Genomic DNA, 20,256 nt, shown 5'->3' on the forward strand with positions numbered 1-20,256 from the left:
GGGGGGGGGGGGTCTTTAATTGGGCAAAGGGGAGGGAGGATAGAAGAGGGAGCATGGGGGCAGGAAAGATGATAGAATGAGATGGATATCATTACCCTAGGTACATGTATGACTGCACATTTGGTGCAACACTACATCATGTATAACCAGAAAAATGAAAAGTTGTGCTGCAATTGTGTACAATGAATCAAAATGCATTCTGCTGTCATATATACCTAATTATAATAAATAAATAAATATTTTTTAAAAAAAAACTGTTTTAAAAAAGCCAGCCTAAGAAACGTAGTGAGACCCTGTCTCAAAATATAATGTAAAAAGGCTCAGTAGTTAATGCCCCTGGGTTCAATGCCCGGTACTAAAAAAACAAAACAAGAAAGAGAATACCATAAGCCTTACTTTTCCTGTATACCTAATATAATGGACAAATTTGTGCTCATAGCTTAGTCTGTCAGCAAATTGAAGGAGTTTTGCTCTTGGTATTAATTTACTATCTTACTAATTGTCCCTTTTCTCCATCTCTGTTGTTTGCTGTCATCCTCTGACAAGAATATAAATATCTGAGTGCTGTAATGTGGAAATAATAATAGTATTCCTCTTATAGAGTTTTTTGAGGATTAAATGTATAAACGCATGTGAAATCTTTAGAAAATGCCTGGTTCTCAATGTGTGCTCCATAAGTATAAGATACTACCATTGTTATCATTTAAAGCTCTGGTTGGGTATTATGGGGTAGAATGTACTAGAAGGTACATTTTGAATAACTGACAAATGACATTTTGAAATGAAAACCTAATCCTCTCAATTGCATTCAATGATTTTTCTCAGAAGTATACAAAAGAATCATCTATGAAAAAAGTGCAAAGACATGATGCCTAAATGTTGGAAAAGATCTGAAATTGGATGATAATCACCAGTTCCCTCTCATCATTCTTAGAAATCCCAGATCATTCCCAAACCCCAACATGGTCTAGCTCTTGCTTATTTTGTTAGCTGCATTTTTTGTACAAGGTCCTCCTGCTCTGTCTGCTCCACCCACATAAATTCTTCCTCAATGGGCCTTCCTGGTTTATGCACCATGAACAATTCCCATAGATCTCTTCAATGAATAGAAGTTTCCTCCCTCACTCACCCTTCAGTTTTGGTATATTGGTCTCCTCCACAGGAATCCTTAGTAATCAAGTCTCCAAGACAGTATTACTCTCATAGCCTCCTTTACTTCTCTGTGGTAGCAGTTACTACAGAAATAATTTAAAATTAGTGTTCATATTAGCAACTGTCAGTTCCTTCCCTTGATCATAAGCTCTGGAGGGGCAAGAACTATACCTTTTCTTACACTGATTCCTCCTTGTCTCACCTTTTGTCCCCTAGCCAATAAGCATGAATGTATCTTATACTAACAGAACTTTTTTATGAATTTAATTATGACATCCATAGTAACAGATCTCTAGAGGTGGTTCAAAGCTTCTGAAACTAAAATTAACTTCTCATTCCCTAGTTTCATTCTGCAACCACCATTCCCAGAAAGGATTCAATAATTAAGCAGAAACAGATGCCGAAAGTATATTCAAGACATGCTTTACAATAAAAAAAGAAAACTTTAGCTGGGGGTGTAGCTCAATGGTAGAACACTTTCCTATCATGCAGAAGGCCTTGGCTCTCAAGCTCCAGCACTTTAAAAAAAATCTTTATTATGTTATTTGAATAAAATGGAAGCTCATCTCTCCTAAAACACTTCAATATTCTTAAACGTTATTTTCTCTGCATGGATTATGTATTCCTATGGAACATTTCCATATTCCAGTGTCAGAACAAGTAGACACATTATATGTAGACACACTGATTTTGCTATGTCAGAGATGGTTATGACAGGGATAATAATTTATAATTTTGGTCATTTGAAGATCAGAAATTTAGGAGATTAGAGATTTATTCTTATGTGTGCTGTCATAGCCAAGCTTTCATTTAGAGTTTAGTAGAAAATTTAACATTAAGTACTTCTAAAAAGTGGTCTGGTGTTGTCTATTAAAATTGGTTAGAAAGTGCTATATGTTCTGAATTAAAGTAATATAATAAGGAATAGCTTTATACACCAGAGATAGACTTTAGAAGTGAGCTTAGTTGTGGATTAAGTGAAGTCATGATTCTTTGATCTTTCTTCTATTAACCACATTCAATAGACTTCTTGATTTGTGGTTTGAGCCCCTTACATGTAAATGAAGAGTAAATTTAATACAGATTTTTGCCATTTATCTCCATTATAATCCTGAATTTAGGATATTCTTCTTCTGCAGTGGACAAAACTCTAATATTAGTTACCTCTGGTAACCTGCTGGTTAAAAAAAATGTTGCTAAACATATTGTCTTTAAATTTTAAGACTAAAACATAAAGAACACTCTTTTATTGAAATATATCTGAAATTGAGAATTCTGATCTAATAATTTGAGATGCTGTTTTGGAATTGTTTAAATTGAATTAAATTTAAATCTTTTTATATATTTCACATCTATAGCTTTTAATATACATTTATAATATAGAGTACATCTCATGTCATTTTTTATTTCATAGTTAATATTGACCATTAATTTCTATTGGGCTTTTCCTACTCCATAATCCAGAACTGTAAGGATTTACGAAGGGCAAGAATTGTCTTCTATGTTACTTTTACATTCATTCATTTATTTATTTATCTTTTAATAAAATATACATAGTATTATATAGCTGAAAATGTACTAGACATTATGAACACAGAGCTAGATAATTATGGCCTCTCCCTTCCACTAAATACCTATGCATGACTTGTGTTGATATATAAATTGATGTTCAATCTCTGCATATTTAATTAAATTGAAATATATTTTAATCTTGATTTTCCTAGCAATTCCTAAACTACGTGAATTTGAATATGAAATAGAGTTTGAAAATGAAGTTATGAAGTCTAACTTGGAATCCTGTTTGGCTTTATATTTGATCAAAAAAAGTTATAATATGAAACACCAAATGATATCATTGGTCTTCAATCTGACATTTACACCAAAGAAACCATTGAGGTAAACCTGCTTTACTTCTCTTTTTCTTTAAATAATATTATTACTCTCAACTAACTAAATTATCTAATATTGCTAACTAAACCAATCTAACTAAATTAAATGTTTGGTTTTTATTTCCATCTTTCAATATTTGGATCATATTACTTCTTTGATGCTATTAAGGGAAATGTTTGGGGCTAAATTATTTTCAGCTAGTAAACTATGAAAAATATTCTAATGTCTAATGGTTGGAAGTCTAAGCTATTTTTCAGAAACTGACCTCCCTAAGTCATTAGAGTGTCCTTTTAACAAAAGATAACAATTGCCTATTTTATAATATCTTTTTTAAAGAAACTGACCAAGGGATGTACAATGGCAACATATTTCTTGATGCTGCTTTCCAGAATAGAACCAGTTCAGATGATGAGAATGCCTACATTATGTTCTACATTGCAACTGCTTTCATTACCCTTTACCACTTAACACCATAACATTACACATCTGTTACTAAGACGTATGTGGATGTGTAAGAATAGTAGGCTTTGGATGTTTCCCCTTTAGGAAATCTCATCCAATGTCTTTATATTTACTCTTTGGGCTACTGACACTTAGCATTTATAAATATTATATGTATGTCAAATCTGAGATAGGGATTTATTTGTGTCTGAATGCAGAGATACTGATCAGAATCAATATATACAAAATATAAAACTTGGTAATGCACAAAACATCTGAAAATATTACTTGTGCTTTAATTGCCTCTAAACTTTGCAACTATGTATTTGATATAGGTATGCATATATTTGAAGTGGCTATGAATATGTATTCTAATAACAAAATAATACTAGAATCATTTTCAGGAAGCAGTAATAAATGCAAGCTACAAGAAAATAGTGCACTATAAATGCTGACATTGCCCTCTTTTCCATTTCATTTTTGTAGTTTTCTATGTTCATTTGCTAGTATTTTTTATTTAGTTATGTAATTTCATTAGTTTAATGATATGGAATATTCAGCAACAGCTAGAAGGAGAACAACATTATCATTGGTGAATATGTAACACAGGTCTAAACAAGTTTTTTAAATTGAGAATTTTTATCATTCGTCATGTTTTATCTACAGAAACACTAATTATCTTAGCTTGACATTTTTCTGGAAAATTTTACCTGTTGAAGAGCTGAACATAATGAGAACCCCAAATTCTGATGCAGTTTGGAGGAGATAATTTAGAATAGATGATATCACATATATACATTGCTATGAATCTGTGCCATCTGTGAAATTAAGTAGTCTTCCCCTCTATGGCCCTAAAATGTTGACATGGTAATTTCATGCTAACTCAAAGAATTGACCTGTTGAATGGAAGTATTCAGCAATAGTCATTTGAGTACGTATACTACTTTACTAAAAAATCATTTAATTTCTACAAAGAAACAAAATTCCTGCACTTTTGGAGTGTTTCACTCAGTGAGAGTGACAGATAACAGAAATAAATGTATAAGTAAGCAAGCAAATTTCAGAATGTCCTGAGAAGTAAATAAATAGGGTAAATAGAACTATTGAAAGATCTGCTTCTGACAAGGGGGATTGTTAGGCTTCTATGAAGTGATGTCTGAATTAAAATCTTATGGCTGATAACAGCTGGGAAGAGCATTTAAGGTGAGGAAAGAATAAATGCAGAGACATGAAACGAGAAATTTTTGGCATGAGCAATGAATAGTAAGAAGGCCAATGCTTCTCTAATATATTGAGCAAAGGAGGAAATAAGATTGGAAAGAGTAGTTGAGTTCTTATCATTTAGGGTTTTGATGCAATAGGTCCATATTTATGCTAGAAACAATAGGAAACTATTGAAGGACAAATATTTGGAGAATTGATTTAGGAAAACATGTATACATCATTCATAAAATGAATGGATGATGTTGGATGATAATCTGATGTAACTTAACAATTGTGTTTTATACACATCAGTACGTGTTCATTTATTTCTACCATTCCCTGTTTGAAATATATTTGTGACAGTTCACTGGAAGAGACATAGTAAAATATGAAAAACCAAAATAAAACAATAGCTCTAAATTATGGAAGTTCTCTCTCTTCCTTGTAAGACAGAAAAAATAGAAGTGTGAAAATTAAGTCTTGAAAACAGTACAGAGAGGAATATAGTTTTACTTTCTATAACAAGAGTGTATGAGAGAGTATACATTTAGGATTTATATTTTAGATATTTTAACTTTAATGATATATCACTAGACATTGGCTAAGTTATACTGCGTAGTATTCCATTTTTTCTATATAATGCACTTTTTTTAACCAGCACTCTATTGAAAGAACAATTTAAATTTTTGCTCCCACTTTTTTCTTTTTTGACACCAGGGATTGAACCCAGGGGTTCTTTACCACTGAGCCACATCCCCAGCCCTTTTTATTTTTTATTTTGAGACAGGGTCCCACTAAATTGCTTAGGGCCTCACCAAATTGCTGTAGCTGGCTTTGAACTTGTGATCCTCCTGCCTCAGCTTCCTGAATCATTGGAATTATAGGTGTATGCTACCACTATGCCCAGCCACTCCCACTTTTTTGGCAATATAAACAATGCTATAAAAAATGCAGCAATAAACATGATACATATCACTTGAACTATTGGAAGCATATCTCTAGGGAAATTACTGAGTGGAATTGCTGGTTTACTGTGTGTAGTGTTCAAATTTGGTAAAATATTGACTAATTGCTGCCCAAATGACTAACCAATTTTATACACCTACTTACAAAGGAAAAGAGTTTCCAGTGCTGTCCTTTCTGACACTTTTAGGTAAGCAGTTTTAGATTTCATTTTTCAATCCTGAATTAGGATTTGCAACCACATTCTTGCACATTTGAGTCATTTCCACTATAGGCAGGCAAACAAACAAAACCATTGTTCAACTCCAACTGCTATCCTCTCTCTCCATTCTTCACCATAGCCAAATGCTTTCAAAGTCTACCTTTGGATTTTATTCCTTAACTTAACTGCCTTTCAATGATATGATATTCAGTAGGGTGTATGTGATCTTTACCAATTAGTTTACTTTTAAAAAAGATTCAATTAATTTGGAACTTTTCAGATGTTAACAAACCATATTTCTGACAATGATTCATTTTGACAGAAAATTCCCAAATGGAATTTTATTATAAAACTTGAAACCATTTGCCCAATCTACCCTTACATTCTTCAGTACTATGATATTCTATGGTGGTTATAAAAATTTGCACAGTTCTTTATGCATAAACTACTGATTTTTAGAACATAAATAAATACCAGATAAGATGTGCTACAAAATAATTACCTCAAAGGGATAATGACAATCTAAACATTATCTACAAAGTATTTCTAAAATGTAATTAACAGTCATCTGCATTATGTAAGAATTACATGACCCAGTGCTTTTGCTGAAACCTCAAAGTTTACTTACATTTTGATCTTAGATATTGATTTGCTATGTTTGTTCTCTTGTGTTTCTATAGTAGCTTTTAAAATCTCCTTTTATATTCAAGGTCTCATATTACACTGAAAATAGTGTGCTTAACAGATGGAATCTGGAAGTTTCCCATGCTGTTGATTGCTACTAAGCCTGAAGTGGATGATGTCATTGACATTGAAGGAATTGGTTTACTTAAGGAATCTACCACTGACTTTAGACTGACAAGTCAGACAAGGTAATGTATCAAGCAAAAAATATGTAACTGGTTTTATTAATGTAATTTATGCTGAATTATGGAATGAAATTTAAGATAGAAAATCCTATAGGTCATGTTTTCCTGGTTAAGCCTGAGTGGTATTGCTGCTGTGATTCAAAGCTTTATAGATTTCATAAATATTTATTTAAAACTTGGAATATAGAGTCTACAATGGGAAGATTAGAAAAGAGAAGCAAAGATAAATATTTAGACATTTGAATTTAAGATAATATTTCTATTTGTTTTCAAAAGATGTTTCAATATATTATTTCAAAGATAGATGGATCATTTTTCAGTAAATTTTAATGGTATTAGGAAATCAAATGGTTTAACTAAGTATAGATACTTGAGTAGCCTATACAGATTCACTTTGTAGCCAACTCTTGTTCTCAAACCTAGTCTCAGGAAAACACTGATTTCTTTTCTATCTCTTCAGCATTGCCTTTTCTGGATATTTTATATCAATGAAACCACATAATATGTGGTCTTTCACATATAATTTCTTACACTGTTTTTATCTGAAGTTCAGTAGTTTTCATGAAAAAGTACCTCTCGGTCTGTTGTTTGCATTTGGTCAGTTTCCAGAGTACTGAAATTGTTGTTTTTAATGGTTGTTCATCTTACAGTTACTACTGGGGGAGAGGATTTGTTTACCTCATCCAGTCCAGTGGAAGAGAATTCTGTATATTTTAAATTACACTAGAGTTTCATATGAATGCTCCCTGAGATTTTGTACTTAAAGTACTAAGATCTGTTGCTAATTATTTTAATTTTACTTTACTACAGAGTTCATGTAAGTCAGATTCCTTCTTTTTTTTAAGGAAAATTTATTTTGACTCATGGTTTCAGGGGTTCAGTCCATGGTAGTATGACTCCATAGCTTTGGGCCTAAGGCAAGGCATGACATCATGGTGGAAGGGCGTGGTAGAGGAAAGCAGCTCAGAGCGTGGTGCCAAGGAAGCAGAGAAAAAGCATACCCCCAGATACCAATCTCCTTCAGTCACACCCTATCTACCTGGAGTTGCAGCCCACCTAATCCATTTAAGAGGATCAATTCACTGATTAGGTTACAACTTTTATAATCTAATCGTTTCACCTCCATAGTCTCACACATGAGCTTTCACAGGATGCCTCATATCTAAACCATAATGTTCCACCCCTGGTTTCCCAAAGCTGATGCCCATCTCACAGTGCAAAATATATTCAGTCCATTTCCAAGAGTACCCATAGTCTTAACATAAGTTACACCATTACCAAAATTTCAAGTCCAAAATCTCTTCTGAGACATGAATGAAACTCTTAGCTCTTTTCTACTATACAGATCAAAAGGAAGTTACAGGGGCCAGGGTTATAGCTCAGTGGTAGAGTGCTTGCCTAGCATGCATGAGGCACTGGGTTCGATCCTTGGTACCATATAAAAATAAGCAAATAAAATAAATGCATTGTGTCCATCTACAACTAAAAAAATATTTTTTTAAAAAAGCAAGTTATATATATTCAATACATAATGGCACAAAATAAACATTTCCATTCCACATGAGAAATAGAAGCACATACAGAAGGGATGAGACCAAAATAATACCAAAATCCAGCTGGGCAAACAAATTCTGTAGCTCCATTTCAAGTATCTAGGGCAAATGGCATTGTGATATTCTCTTCAAGGAGTTTATGCAGCTCTGCCCCTATGTCCTTGCTTGTTGCAGTCCACATGGCCTCTCTCTTGTCTTGTTTCTGCTCCATTCCTACTTCTTTCTTCAGCAGATGTCACATGTTACTGGCCTTTCTTAATCTCAGGGGTCTCTGTTGCACCTTTGGCTTCCTTCTCACTTCTTCACATATTACCCTCTCCCAGGCAGCCCACAGGAAATCTATTTCTACCGCACTTTTCCTGGCCTCCCAGGCCTTCCTTTGAAATCTCGGTGGAAGCCTTCATGACTTTCAGCATTCTGTATGCCTTCAGACTTCGCACCATGTTGTTCACACCAAGATCTGCCACTTTCTCAAGTAGTTGCCAGACCTTCTGGGACCACGGATGCAATTGCCTCCAAGTACCTGGGCGGCTGATCACAGTGAAACCGTGACCCCCTGTGCAAGCAGAGTGCCTATATGGGCTCTTATCAAAGGAATTTACTTTTACACTTTTGAGCCTAAAATGGGTGTGGTCTTGCCAAGATGCCCTCAAACCATCTTTCCTATTGTTGCTAGGCAAAGTTAGTGACTGTAATCTCTTTAACAGCCACAAGTTCCTTAGCAAATCACTAGTCTTATACTTTTCTGGCCAAACTGCAAGTTTTTCAAATTTTTCTGTTGTGCTTTCTGCTCCTGATTATGACAGTAAATTTGGCTAAAGCTACTAGCAGTTCTCATGTCATCCCTGAATGCTGTGCTCCCTTGAAATTTCCTCCACCAAATTAATTAGTCCATTACCTTTAAAATCAGCCTCACATAGAGTTTCAGGATATAGGCAAAATATACACAATTTCTTTGCCAGAACGTAACATGAATGGCTGTAGTCCTGTTTGCAATAGAGTCTTCCCCCTCTGAAACCTCATGAGCCCAGTTTTCCCTGTCACAGTAATATGTTTTGGCATTCTGGTCTTCTGAGCTCCTACCAGAATCACTTACTAAGCTCTGCCTACAACATTCTAAAGATTCTTCAGCCTGCGTCTCTAAACTTTTCAAAATCCCCCACCCCCACCCCACAGACCAGCTCCAAAGTCTTCTGAACTACATGGTCACTTTAGTCAAAGCAACAATCCCATGTCTCAGTACCAATTTGCTTCTTTCTTTGCTCTGACCAAATGTCCTGACAAGAACAACTTTAGAGGAAAAAAAGTTTATTTTAGCTTATAGCTTCAGAGTTCAGTCCATGGTCTGACAACTCCATAGTTCTGGGCCCAAGGTGACACAGAATATCTCGGCAGAAGGGCATGGCAGAGAAAATAGCTCAGGATATAGCAATAAGAAAGCAAAGAGCCAGATCCCTTCTAAATAAGAGTAAGATTGTCCACTCAACACAGAGAGCTAAACTTTGGTGAGAGGAGAAATAAGGGTTTCATATTACTGGGTCATAGTGATCTGTACAAAACCTGAGAAGCAGGAATATGAGAAAAAAGTACTAAAGTTACTATTTCTCTTTTTTATAAAACTGATCACTTGAATGTCTGTATTTCTTGATGACTACAGCTGTGCACTGTATTTGCCTCCAAAATGAATTTGCCAAAAGGACTGGATGTGCAGGCAAGCATTCTATACATTTTGGTCAAAAATGAATGACAGCAAAATGTATAATTACCTGTTTTATTTGGAGACCAATGACACAAGGGAGAGTGACCATAAAATTCATTGTTTCCAAACTTGAACTTTCTTGAAAATTTTATTTATCAAGCACTCAATTCATAATTAGGCTCTCTGCAAATAAACTGGGACATATCTAAGCAAAACCAGCTCTTACTGTTACTGTTTTTATAGAGCATAATAAGATCTTTGCTATTTATCAAAAAAGGAATTTTAAGTCATCAAACACACTTTCATGTACTTACTCACCATTTGTATCTTCTCTTCAGTGAAATATCTACTCATTTCTTTTTTGCATTTCATAGTTGGATTTTTTTACTGTTGTTTTGAAAGTTCTTTGTAATTCTTGATATCAACCTCTTAACAGAATTTTGGGGATGCCAGAGATTTTAATCTTGTATGAAGTCCAATTTATCATTTTCCCCTTTTTGTAACATACTTCTGTAGTCATTGTCTAAGAACTCTTACCATTAAATACCAAAAACTTTCTTCTGTATTTGCTTAAAAAATTATTTCAAACTTAAAACAATAATGGAATTTATCATATATGTATGGTTGTGTTTGAAGTAGAAGCTTACTATTTTTTCTATGAATGTTCAGCAATATTTGTTAAAGGGCTGGGGTTGTGGCTCAGTGGTAGAGCGCTCGCCTCACACATGTGCGGCTCTGGGTTAGATCCTCAGCACCACATAAAAATAGATAAATAAGGGTATTGTGTCCAACTACAACTATAAAATAAATATTTTTAAAAATGTATTTGTTAAAAAGACTGTCCTTCCTCCATGAAACTGATTTTGCTACTTTGTCAAAAATTATTTATATTGATCTGGTTCTGGGTTTTCAATTCTGTTCCACTTATCCTCTGCCAATGCTATACTCAAGTAGTGTGGTTCCCTCTCATATTTATTTATTTATTTTATTTATTTCCATTACCTTTCTATATAAATTTTAACATAAGCTTGTCTGTCTACAAAATTTCTTCTTTATTTTGAAAAGACTGTATTAAACCCATAGATCAAATTACTGATATCTATAATTTCCACTATAGTATTTAATATATTAGTTCACTAAATTATGTATTTACTATATTTCTGAAACTATACCATATATGGTACAGTTCTTGATTTATTTAGACCTTTGACTTTTTTGTATCAGTGTTTCCTAATTTTCAGCTTATAAATCCTGTATAAGTTTTCAATATTTATAGATAGACATTTCATTTTTGGAGTAGGTGTAAATGGCATTGTGTTTTTAATTTCAGTCTTCACATGTTTATTGCTAGTTCAGAGAGGATACAATTGATATTTTTGTATTTGCTTTATATCCTCAGAATTTGTGAAGCAATCATATATTCTATAAGCATTGTTTTTGTGCTCTGTGGCATTTCCTACATAGACATTCATGCCTCCCACAGATTTTCCAATATGTATGACTGTTTTTCCTTTTATGCCTATTGTACTGGCTAGGACTTTCAGTACTATATTGAACAAGAGTGATGAGAGTAGACATCACTTACTTCTTTCCAACTTAGGTGGAAAGCATTCAGCCTTTCACCATTAGTTGTTAGCTGTAGGACTTTTTTAAGGTGATTTTCATCAAGTCAAGGACGTTTTTCTCCATGTTGGGTTCCTAGGGCTAAAGTAAGAAATTAGCACAAAATCAGTGGCTTTAAAACAACAGAAATTTCTTTTCTCACAGTTATGGAAACTAGAAGTAAAAAATCTAGGCTTGGGCAGAGCCACACTTTCTTTATAGACTCTAGGGAAGAATCTGGTCTATGCCTTTATTTTAGCTTCTAGTGTTGCCGGTGATCCTTAGGATTCCTTGGCTTGTGCACACATCACTGTACTCTCTGCCTCCATAGTCACATGACTTTCTCACTGTGTGTTTCTCTCTGAGCCCCTTCTCTTTTTATAAAAACACTAGTCATATTGAATTATGGCATACCCTAATTCAGAATGACTTCATCTTGATTGATTGCCTCTGCAATGACCCTATTTTCAAATAAGGTCATATTCTCAGGCACAAGAGATTAGGATTTGGGGAAACACAGTTTTCAGTTTTAGTATTTCTGATTTTCTGAAAGACTTTATTAAGAATGACTAGTGAATTTTGCCAAATGTTTCTTCTGCACCAGTTGATAATATCTTCCATTTTTCTTCTGTAGTCTGTTGATGTGGTGGATGACACTGATTGAATTGCAAATATGTCTTAAACTAGATATGTATTCCTGGCATAAACCCTATTTGCTCTTGGTACACATTACCTTTTATACACTGATACACATTTGCTATAATTTGGTCATGATTTTAGTGTCTTAACCTCATGAGAGATTTTAGCCTGTGGTTCTTTGTTGTTGTTGTTGTTATTATTATTATTATTATTATTATTATTATTATTATCATCATCATCATCATCTCTATGTCTGATTTTGTTATCTATGTAATGTTATCCTCAAAAAAATAGTTAGGAAATAATCCCTCTTTTTCTATTCCATGGAAGATAATGTTTATAATTGGATATGATTCTCCTAGAAATGTTTGTTAGAATTAGCCAGTGAAATCATTTGGGTCTGAAGATTTTTTTCAGAAGCTTTCTAAAATTTATGATGTAATTACTTTAATAGATTTTTAATTTAATATTGGGAGAGTTTGGTAGTTTGTGTAAAGACTTATTTATAATACTCCCTTATTTTTCTGTTGATATCTGCAGAGACTATGCAATCTCTTTTATTTCTCAAATTGGTCATTTACAGCTTCTTTCTTTTATCACTGTTAGTCATCTTAGAGGTTTGTCAATTTTATTGACCTTTTTTTAAAAAACTAGCTATTTGCTTCATTGATTTTTTTCCTATTGTTTTTCTGTTAGGGTTATAATAGATTTCTACGCTTATTTTTGTTTTCTTTTACTTGCTATGGATTTATTTTGATCTCTCTACTTTCTTGAAGTAGTTTAGATTATTAATTTGTGGACTTTCCTTTTTCCTGCTGTATTTACTAGTATATTATTCCCCTTAGGGTACTGCTTTACTTGAATTTTATGGCATTGGTATGTTGTATTTTCACATTCATTCAGTTCTAAATGTACCTTTTACTTTCTTTGAGACTTCTTCTTTGACACACGGGTTATTTAGAAGAGTTTCATTTAATTTACAATCTTAAAATTTCTGTTGTCTTTCTCTTGATTTTTAGTTTGATTTCATTGTGGTTAGAAAACATACTCTGCATAAATTTAATTATTCGTGTTTCTAAGTAACCTATTTCATCAGACAGATCTATGGGTAGAAGTATAAACAAACAAAATAGAAGATTGAGTGTTCTACAAGTATCTCTTGGAGCCTGCTGTTAATTGATGATGTATTGTTCAGTTCTTATGCTTCCTTAACTGATTTTCTGTTTAATAAGTCTATCAATTGATGAAAAAAGGGTGTTGATATTCATGGATGTAATTGTAAATTTATTTATTTCTTTTTCCAGTGCTTTTTTGCCATAAGCATGTCTGAAGCTCTAATTTTTTGGTGAATGAAAATATATGATTACTGGGTCTTTTTGGTGTATTTATTCTTTTATCATCTTATAATGTCCCTCCTTCTCTGACAAATATATCAGCATTGAAGTCTAGTTTAACTGATATTAATATATGTTAGAGTCTGTAAACAAGTCTGGATGGCGCCTGGCATTTTGCCAGAGGGAGTGGTTTGTGAGGTGGCGCCAGCGAGCCATTAAGTGTAGAGATTCCTTATTGGTTGACTGCTGTATGGAGTTTATGTTAATTAGATAAGCTGTGTGGAATGTATAAATACCCCTCCTGTCCTACAATAAACGGCTCCCACTCCTGCTGTATCAATGTACACAAGTTGCTCGTCACCCCCCGGTTATTTTGCTGCAGCCGGACTGCGGCAAATATAGCCACTTCTGTTCTTTTAGAAATAAATATTTGTACAGTATACATTTTTCATTCTTATATATTCAGTTTTCCTATGATATTATATTTTAGGTTACTTTTTATAAATAGCCTATAATGTGATCATCTTTAAATCCACTTATCTCTTAATTTGTATTTGTGTCCATTTACATCATTTACATTTAAAGCGATTATTAATATTTTAGGTCTTGTTTTCACCACTTTAGTTTTCTTTTTCTGCTTGTTGATTTTTTTTCTTATTGCTGTTTTCCTTTTCTTTCCTTATTATTGGTTACCAGAAGAATTTTTAGAATCTACTGTTTTTATGTGCTTTAAATGTATTTCATTGTGTATTTTTAACAGTTGCTGTCAGTATTACAATATTAATGATCAACAAATCACAGTCTACCACTATAAACATTTTTCTGCTTTAAGAGAAATGTGGAAACCTCACTTCCATTTTCTTCCCTCTGCCCTACTACATTTTTTGGAGAGGGGTTACCAGGAATTGAACTCAGGGGCACTCGACCACTGAGCCACATCCTCAGCCCTATTTTGTATTATATTTAGAGACAGGGTCTCACTGGGTTGCTTAGCACCTTGCTGTTGCTGAGGCTGGCTTTGAACTCGTGATCCTCCTGCCTCAGCTTCCAGAGCCACTGGGACTATAGGCATGTGCCACCGCACCCTGCTACCCTTCCACTTTTTAAATGTAAATCTCTTAAATTTTTCCACTATATACATCGAACACCATGCACAATTATGTTATAATTTTCCCTTCAGTTTTCAAATGCTTTTAAATGCTTTTCTTTAATGCATTCCATTGCTTTTCTTTCCTTCTGAAGTTCTATCCACTTTCCATCTTCATTTAATTATTTTCTACTTCAAACTGTTTTCTAAATTTATTTTTAATTTTTATTTGTTCTTTTTAGATATACATGAGAGTGTATTTTGACATATTATACATACAAGAATACCCCTTAACTATTCTTTAAGGTTAGTTCTGTTTATAATATGTTCTCTTAGCTTTCCTTAATCTGAGGTTATTTTTTATTTTCCCTTCATTATTGAAGAATCACAACAATTAATAATAATTTAATTATTAATTGATTAATTTAATTAGTAATTCATTAATACAGAATTCATGATTCAGAGTTCTTTTCTTTTAGCACTTCCTACCGGCATTTGGTTTATGAGAGGAAATCTGCCATTCAAATTGTTGCTCCCCTATTAAGTAACATTTCGTCTTTCTCCAGTATCTTTCAAGAAGATTCTTTCACTTTAATTTTCAGAAATTTGTTGATGATGTATTGTGCCACATAATGTCTATACTGTTTGCGGTCATCATTAAACTGAATTAAATGAGGAAAGGGACTGGGATTATTTAGTTTAGTGCTAGACATGTAAGGGATGTTTAATAATTCTGCCATGTAAGAAGGAAATCCCTAAATACTTTCATTTCTATGATAATAAGAAAAAAATAAATGGGCAGTATCCATGGTGATTATTGAATATAAATTTGCCTTGAAGACCAAAAAGAAACTTAATGTGTTTATTAGATTTATAGAGAATAATGGCATAAACAATTTGCTGTTTCTATTCAGAGATGTTGCAAAGTTTCTAAAATCATTTTAAAATATCTGTCATATTTTTAAAGGATATGACAATTTGTGTCCTTATTTACTGTAACAAAGCATCATATCAATATATTTGGAAATTTTTCAAAGTTAATTATCTAATGTAATCCACAGAAATGTTTAATCAGTTAACTAGTTCTAAGTAAACATCATTATGGACATGGTTAGAACTCTGCTCTTCTAGTAATTTAAATGTTCTTTACTCATTGGCCTGTACAATTTTCCTAGCTTGGTCAGGTTTAACATATTTTCCGTGTACTTCAGAGTATAAAAATGAATTTCTACTTTTTTGTTGGGCCATATATTTTAATACCATACTGTTTACTCAGAGAAACCTATCTCTTGGGCTGGAAATCAGATTTCTTCATCAGTTCCATATATGCACATAGCTTACATCACACTTGGGCTTCTCCCATAGTCTTTGGGACTAGGGTTTTGTTTTAAATATTCTACAACAGAAATTTCGTATAAAGATAAAAAAAAAAGAAAGAAAGGCAAGATAGTTTCCATCTAATACATGAGAATGTGAATTCATTTCATAACTTGTAAGGACCTTTAATGAGTAAAATATTTCTTTTGTGTCATTGTAGGAAGCAAATAATACACATAATTCATAATAATTGAGTTATATTGTATCCTTGTTAATCACTCTATAATATTATTCTGCACTTATTTTAATGAAAACATATGAACTAAATTATTTGAATTGAAAATAATCAAAGTTTCATCCTTCATCACCTCACTTCTGATTGCTCTTGACAGATGCAATTAAATAATGCAATCATTAGTTATAAAAGATTACAATCAAAAGGAAAGTCTCAAATTTTTGTATGAACTCACAAAGGAAAACTCCCAATAAAGATCTCACCATGATTATTTCTGTCTAAATTGAAAAATTATTTTCATTATTCTGCTTTGTCTCTAAATCTAATTGGAAATTGCCTGCATTGAATTAATTGGAGACACAGACCAAGGACCATGTTTACTATCAGAAAAAGGACAGAACAGTAGCATGTTATATCCTGCTGAATAATTTAATTTAGATGCCATTATGATTTTTACTCCCAGTATTTTGAGAATATCATCCTAATTTGGGTAGACTTTTAGTATTTTATACTATTTATACTATAATAGATATTTTGCAGATATGCTGAACCTACTATTTCCTATTTCCTATAATGAAAGGTCAAGATTGCATCTATTTCTCACTCAGTCTTATCACAGCAATCAGTTCTTGCTTTCTTGATTCCCCTCAGAGCATAAATTTATACTTTCAGTAGGCCTTTTGAGAAACATGAGGCAGTTACAAAGTCAATTTCATCAAATTGCTATTCAATTTATTTTTGTATCTTCATTGGATGTCTTGATTTTTTAAATGTCTTTGAGGTTTGTTTTATGAGCACTATGAAAAAATGAAAAAATTTATGACATATGGATTCAGTCTCTAACAGTAAGATCTGCTTCCTTATGCCTTGGTAATTTTTTAAATGTACTGAAAAGGAAAATATGACAGTATATATTTATGAAAGAAGCAAAACAGAAAGTCATTCTGCTTCATTACAATACAATCATTCTGGGTTCATTATAACTAATATTACTAACATTCTCTTAGATGTTTTGTTAGAATTAGAAGTAGCATGTATCTCTTATTCTGATGCATTTCTGCTAACATTAAGTTCAAAGAAAGTCTCAATAGAAACCAAAAATAGACCTACTTTGTTTCAATAAACATTTCCATAAACATTTTCCTAGGGAATGAATGCATTTATCAGAAATTCTAGTATATAAATTCATGTAGGACAAATGCATTCAAAAATGAAAAATACTGACTTTTTGTTTTGAGCTCTTTTATATTGAGTGAACTGCTTAGTATTACAGAGAATCCAAAAATTCTATCAGAATATTTTCTATAGATTTTTATTTTGTTCAATTTTGGTTCTGAGGATGTAATATCGTACCCCTTGTAATATTGATATCAAAATGAGTTTTTTAAAAAATATTAAACAGTAAATAGAATTATTATCTTCAATAAGTGCATTTAGTGTGCAGATTTGGGGGAACATTTTTGGTATATTTTAATGACTGAGGGTCACTCATGCAAATGGTAATAACATGTTGACCATGTCTGCAGTCATCTGAAGACTTGACAGAGTTGGGTGATCAAAATGGCTTATTCTCACAACTGGCAGTACATACTGGTTGTTGTCAGAAAGCTGAACTGGGGCTGTCAGCAGTAGTACCTATACATAAACTCTCTACTGTGTTTGTCCCCAATAATTGGATTGTACATCTTGACTGGTTTCCCACAGTTTTTATTCCAAGAGAACCAGGTAGGAGATGATTGGCATTTTCTGACATAGATACCAAAAGTTCCACAGTGTCACTTTAGTTACATTCAATTGGTTACCAGAGAGTCACTATGTTGACATGGATATAAAAAAGGGAACACTGGCCACTTTTTTCAATGTGAAATTGTTAAAGGAAATACAAGCATGCTATGGTAATCAAGTAATGCTTACTTGAACATTTTAAGCTTCTCCTAAGTCAGTATACTCTCCCTAGATTCTTCCTGAATATTGTAACCACCTGGTAGTCTTTGAGTGTCAAGGCTCAGATAGTGGTGTGCAAATCACAGAAAAGGATGGGTTTATTTTCTTTTTGTAGGTCAGTTTTCTAGGATAATTGGAAACTACCCACTTCCCTATGTCAAATCTGTTTTTGAACTTATTTTAAAGATCCAATGCTGTAAATAAGCTACTGAATATATTTAGCTTATTATCCAATCCTGGGTAGGCTATACCTAAGTAGGTATTAAAAACCTCAGGTCATTCTGAACATCTAGAAAACTAGTAGGGAGTATAGAAGAAAGAAAAAAGATGAGATAAGAAAACAGAATGATGCAATCATATTCAAGATTTGACCACTTCCCCATGGTGGTTTCTCTGTATCCTAAATTAATTATATAAAACACAATGTCCCTAGGACAATAGGAAAGAGAAGATACTTTAAGGAATACATTTCACTTTTTATGTTTTAAGTATTTAAAAGGCCTAGTGTTTGTCAAGCAATTTTAGGCATGTTTTAGAGCTACAAAGTGTTCTGAAGAAGGATAAAAACATTACCAAGTATCAAAACAGCTTACCTGCTAATCTTATTTTTAAAATTTTATTTGCACATAAATGATTAGTAATAAGTAAAACTTTTGAGAAATTTGCTTTTCTTTTTTTCTGTTTTATTTTTCACTCACATCTGTCATTTGTGATAGCATTAAAAATACAGAACATGAATTACACAAAGGTCTATGTTGTAAATCTTAAGAAATAGTAGTGTGCCATCTTCTGACCATAAACACTAATTACAACTCAGTTCTGCTAAACTATAGGAATTAGAAATCGATTCCTAATTGTATGAACTAACCAGTTTTTGAAGAGTCATTTTGGATCATGCTACATAGAAATTTTCATATTGTAAAATTAATATCTATTGTGGACAAGGATTCTGATTTTCAAAAATAAATTATAGGGTTTTATGTGTACCTTTTTATAAACACACGCATTAAATACATGTAATTTAAGAAATCTTTTGGGACTCATACTGCTTACATTGTTTAAACCATCTTTAATTCATCAACTATCTTACACCACAGCTGAGTATCCATTTATTCCCAACAATAACAATAAAACTACCATCCTTTAAAAAATGATGACATATAAAAAAAACTGATGAAATTGTTTTGTAAGCAGTTTTCTCAAGGACTTTCCACTGACTGAAATAAATAGCTTTCAAATGCTCCAGATGGAAAGCAAAAAGTATTTTAAAACCTCTAGAAACCCTTTAAAATTTAATGACAACTTTTCCCCTTCAGAAATCTTCTCTCTTTCCTCTATGCATTAACATCATATCTCTAGAGTCAGCATTTATCTGAGAAGCTATTTCAATTTTCCGAATACAGTTATTTTTACCTTTGAGAATGATTGCCATATTTTTGTCATAAACATATAGAAAGGGATATTTCCCCAGATACAGTTTTCTATCATGGTTAATGATGTTATTATCAAGAAAAAAACAGAAAATAATTTCTTTCCAATAAAGATCAGAGCTATGTCAAATGTAGGACACTATCAGCCCACTTTAGTGATTATTCATGATCGTTACAGTTTCTTTAGTCCCTTGTCTGCCCTGTCTAAGAACAACACAATAATAATAATAAATGTTCATTGTATGCCTACTATTTAGCATATGTAAAATTATATAATTTAAATTTTACAGTACTACAAAATTGATATCATGGTCTCTGATTTACCAAAACATTTGCATACCCACACATAGATACATGTTTACACAATGACAGTGAAGAATGATGGAAGTTACTAGACTTTGGCAGTGCTTAGTGAGCTGGGTGGCCATTTAGGTAAGATGCCTCAGCTCCTGCCTCCCCTCCCTCTAGTCCCATCCCAGTAGAGACTAAACTCTTGTTCACATCCCTACTCCAGGTTGGTGTCTTGTGAGCCTCAGATTCAGGGACTTCTGAATTTTGTTAGGCTAATAAACAAGTCAGACTTGCTCAGATATATATTCAATACCAACAGCTCTAAAAAAGCTGTTAAACATTCCTATTCCTACCTCCAGCATTGGCTCTGTCAGCTATAGTATATATATATATATATATATATAT

The 20,256-nt window shown here is 32.8% G+C and overlaps 1 protein-coding gene across 1 annotated transcript in view; it reads left to right on the forward strand.

Moving 5' to 3' along the window:
- Cfap47 (cilia and flagella associated protein 47) overlaps positions 1-20,256 on the forward strand; it is a 424,564-nt gene that overhangs the window by 372,808 nt on the left and 31,500 nt on the right. The window contains exons 60-61 of the mRNA XM_048796386.1: positions 2,877-3,048; positions 6,562-6,723. Of these exons, the coding sequence (XP_048652343.1) occupies positions 2,877-3,048; positions 6,562-6,723 (334 nt within the window). The remainder of the gene's footprint in view (positions 1-2,876; positions 3,049-6,561; positions 6,724-20,256) is intronic.

The sequence above is a fragment of the Marmota marmota genome, unplaced genomic scaffold, assembly GCF_001458135.2.
Source record: "Marmota marmota marmota unplaced genomic scaffold, marMar, whole genome shotgun sequence".
Classification (NCBI taxonomy): Eukaryota; Metazoa; Chordata; class Mammalia; order Rodentia; family Sciuridae; genus Marmota; species Marmota marmota.